General features: G+C 45.1%; 1 protein-coding gene across 1 annotated transcript in view; it reads left to right on the top strand.

Annotated features, from left to right (window-relative positions):
* Positions 1 to 537: 537 nt before the first annotated feature.
* Positions 538 to 3258, top strand: part of LOC135493422 (serine/threonine-protein kinase DCLK2-like) — a 29148-nt gene continuing 26427 nt past the window's right edge. The window contains exons 1-2 of the mRNA XM_064780760.1: positions 538 to 791; positions 2379 to 3169. Of these exons, the coding sequence (XP_064636830.1) occupies positions 2402 to 3169 (768 nt within the window). The 5' untranslated portion in view covers positions 538 to 791; positions 2379 to 2401. The remainder of the gene's footprint in view (positions 792 to 2378; positions 3170 to 3258) is intronic.

The following is a 3258-nucleotide window of genomic DNA, read 5'->3' as shown; positions in this document are numbered from 1 at the left end:
TATCGTTGTATCTCTTTTTGTGGAGTACCTTCACAAAGTACCGTAGAACCTCTCTATTAAGGACACCCTCAGGACTGACTGACAAGAGCTGTCCTTAATAGAGGAAAAGGATTGTTGAGCAGTGGCAAATATGGATAGTCGTCACAACCTCCAGACAAGACTAATAATTTGAATGATAGTTCTCCATCTTTCTGGCTGCTTAGACAAGACAAGCTTTTCAAAGGATAATCAGATACCAAGACTCTTTCATTATGGGCCCTCTAAAAGTGGACTCCTAGGTCCATTTCATCATCCTGACTGTCTTTCCTTCATCAAAATGGCCGGATGAGGCCAGTCCACTACGTCTGGAGTGTATCTGAAAGGGCCGCCACTGCCAAAGTACAAAATTCTCTGTAAAATCAGCCAATACCCGTCACGACCCCTCGGGCAGCCATCCTCGCTTTGCCAGGTGGCAATCATTCCCGATTCCACATTTTAGGTAGCTCCCATGCCATGTGCGCCGCCTGGAATGATCCCATGCCTTGTGCGCCGCGTGGAATGATCAAGCGCGCGAAGCGCATGGCTCTTGACCATTTTACAGTAGAATGATCTTTAGTAGCCTACTCTTCTAAATTTTACGAATGCTAACACCAGAGGTAGCGCGAAGATGGACATGATTATTCGTCATAAATTATCATGAATGAATCAGTTAGCCGGCTTCTGCACGCGAAGTCTGATCTGTAAGTCTGATCAGTCTTGTGTTAGATAGCAGCGTGTTCATCGTCTGCCAAAAGGGGCATCTCGAGGTAGAGGTAGGTTGCAACTTTTTATTGATTCATTTTGTATATATTGGCTTATCAGTTTATATATATCATCCATGCGTTTAGGCTACTTGTGTGTTATGTTAGCCTAGCCATTCTACTTTAGAAAGCCTTCTTTGTCCTATGGTACCGGCTGCTACTCTACAACCGGGCGTTTCTCATCGTCTGCTCTCAGACTATTGATTTTTACTCTTTTGTTTTTCAGTCTAGTCTAAGGTCCAGTGTTTGTTGGTTTTAGTCTAGGGTGGGCTAGCCTGCAGGTTATCTCTTGACTGTTGAGCTCTGTCCCTTATACTACATGGATGGGGAGAGGGGGGGGGGGTATATAAACATTAAGCCTACAAAAGACAGGATTGGGATGTCTCCGCCCCCACCCCCTTCGCATGGCATAGGGTACTTACTCCATCCATGCTGATTTGAGCTCTGGAAGTGAGGTCCTCCCCACAATGCTGATTTGAGCTTAGGAGCCCCCTTCCCCAACCCCCCCCCCCCCCCCCCCCCCCCACATGAGCCTAATCTAAAGGCCTAATATTCACCTGATTATTAGTTTAGCCCTTGAGTAGGTTCTCTTAAAACCATGTGGCCATTTCCAGTTTAGGCTGGTTAGTCCGAGGTTTAGGGTTGGGCTGTTGCCAATGGCAACAAACTAAGTTGATTGATTGGTGTGCTAATAAAGGGATTAATACTTCATTGTTTCGTTTTTGTCCTTCAGAAAATTATTTGATTAGAAGTCATTTTATGGTCAATTTGTGTAGGCCTTGGGTTTTATTGCAATTTCTCCTAAAATATATTTCATAGGCCTGTATGATGCCTTCATTTCTTCCTTATCTTGGTCGTATCCCTGAGCAACCCTCATGGGTCAGGGATGACAGTCTCGGATTACTGAGAAGCAGGTTGCTGATGACATCAGCAAGGATGCTCAAGGCTGAACGAGGTGGTAAGATGTACAGCCGATTTAGGGAGGGCGCATGAGGTCGGAGAGCAAAGATTTTTCTTGACGCTTCTCAAGAAGCATACAACTATAGGCCTATTACTTTTATTTTAGCCCTTAATTGCCTGGAAGTCGCATTAGGCTCTTGAAGTTCACATTTTTACTGTGGGGCCCCCACTCTCCCTTATTTCCAATTAAGATCGGGCCTTTGCTGCCCTGAGTTAAAATCCTGCATAGTCTAGTTTGTCATCCTGATCGTCTTTCAGTGGACAGGATGAGGCCGGTCCACTGCAGCCAGAGTGTACCCGGGGTTGGGCAGTCCCCCTTTCTGGATCTGTCACAAAGTACCTTACCATTAGCTGATACACACCCAACATCTCTATGATAGTGCATGAGTGATGTGATGGGGGGGGGGGGGGGGGCAAAACAGTCTTAATGATGAGGGTAACAGCAATCTAGATTCCATCTTTCATTACACAACAATGAAGAATAGTTGTAAGAAATGGAAACGCATGGGGAGGGTTGGTTTTGAACATGTTGTGAAATATTGTCACAAGCTTCCTCATTGCCAAGTGTTTATTCTCTTGTCCCCTTCAGGACATTGATCACAGTTAATCAAGTGAAAAGCTTGTATTTTCATGTTGCAGGTTCACACAGCCTGTTTGTCCACATGGCGGAGATGAATGGAGTTGCGATGAATGTGGAGGAGCACTTCCAGTCTATTGAGGATTCCCGCAACCGCACTAGAAATAGAAATAGCCATGCTAGCCCTAGCCCAACAGGACATGCTAGCCCTAACGGCCGAGCTAGTCCAAGTGGACGTGCCAGCCCCACGCAAAGTGCGCATTTAGGACGGACTAGTATTGTGAAAATCACGGATAGTAAAAAGGCTAAAAAGGTACGGTTTTACAGAAATGGAGATAGATTTTTCAAAGGGATGATTTACGCTGTTAGCCCTGAAAGATTCCGTACATTTGAGTCGTTGTTGGTGGAGTTAACGGGAAGTCCTTTATGTGACAAGGACATATTGCCAAATGGAGTACGCAGTATTTTTACCCTCGATGGGTCGAAGAAACTTACGAGCTTGGACCAGTTAGAAAATGACGAGAGTTACGTTTGTGCATCGGGAAATATGTTCAAGAAATTCGATTATACTCGCAGTCTCCATCGGAATTGGAGCCCGAATGTTAACGTCAAGGCAAACGACGTTGAAGGATACATGCCATTGCCAGATAAAGGGCCCGGTGAACAGAGAGACAATATCAAACCTAAACTCGTGACGGTGATTCGAAATGGTTCCAAGCCCCGGAAGGCTGTTCGTATTCTCCTGAATAAGAAGACGGCACGATCGTTTGATCAAGTGTTGACGGATGTTACAGAGGCGATCAAGCTTGATTCTGGTGCTGTCAGGAGAATTTATACTCTGAGTGGAAAATTGGTGAGTTAAAAACGTTCTGGAGTATTTTGGATTTCACTATAGGCAGGATCAAATTGATGGTCTTAGACAGGATCAAATTGATGGTCTTC

Source organism: Lineus longissimus, chromosome 9 (genome assembly GCF_910592395.1).
Source record: "Lineus longissimus chromosome 9, tnLinLong1.2, whole genome shotgun sequence".
Taxonomy (NCBI): domain Eukaryota; kingdom Metazoa; phylum Nemertea; class Pilidiophora; order Heteronemertea; family Lineidae; genus Lineus; species Lineus longissimus.
This window is presented reverse-complemented; position numbering and strand designations above follow the sequence as displayed.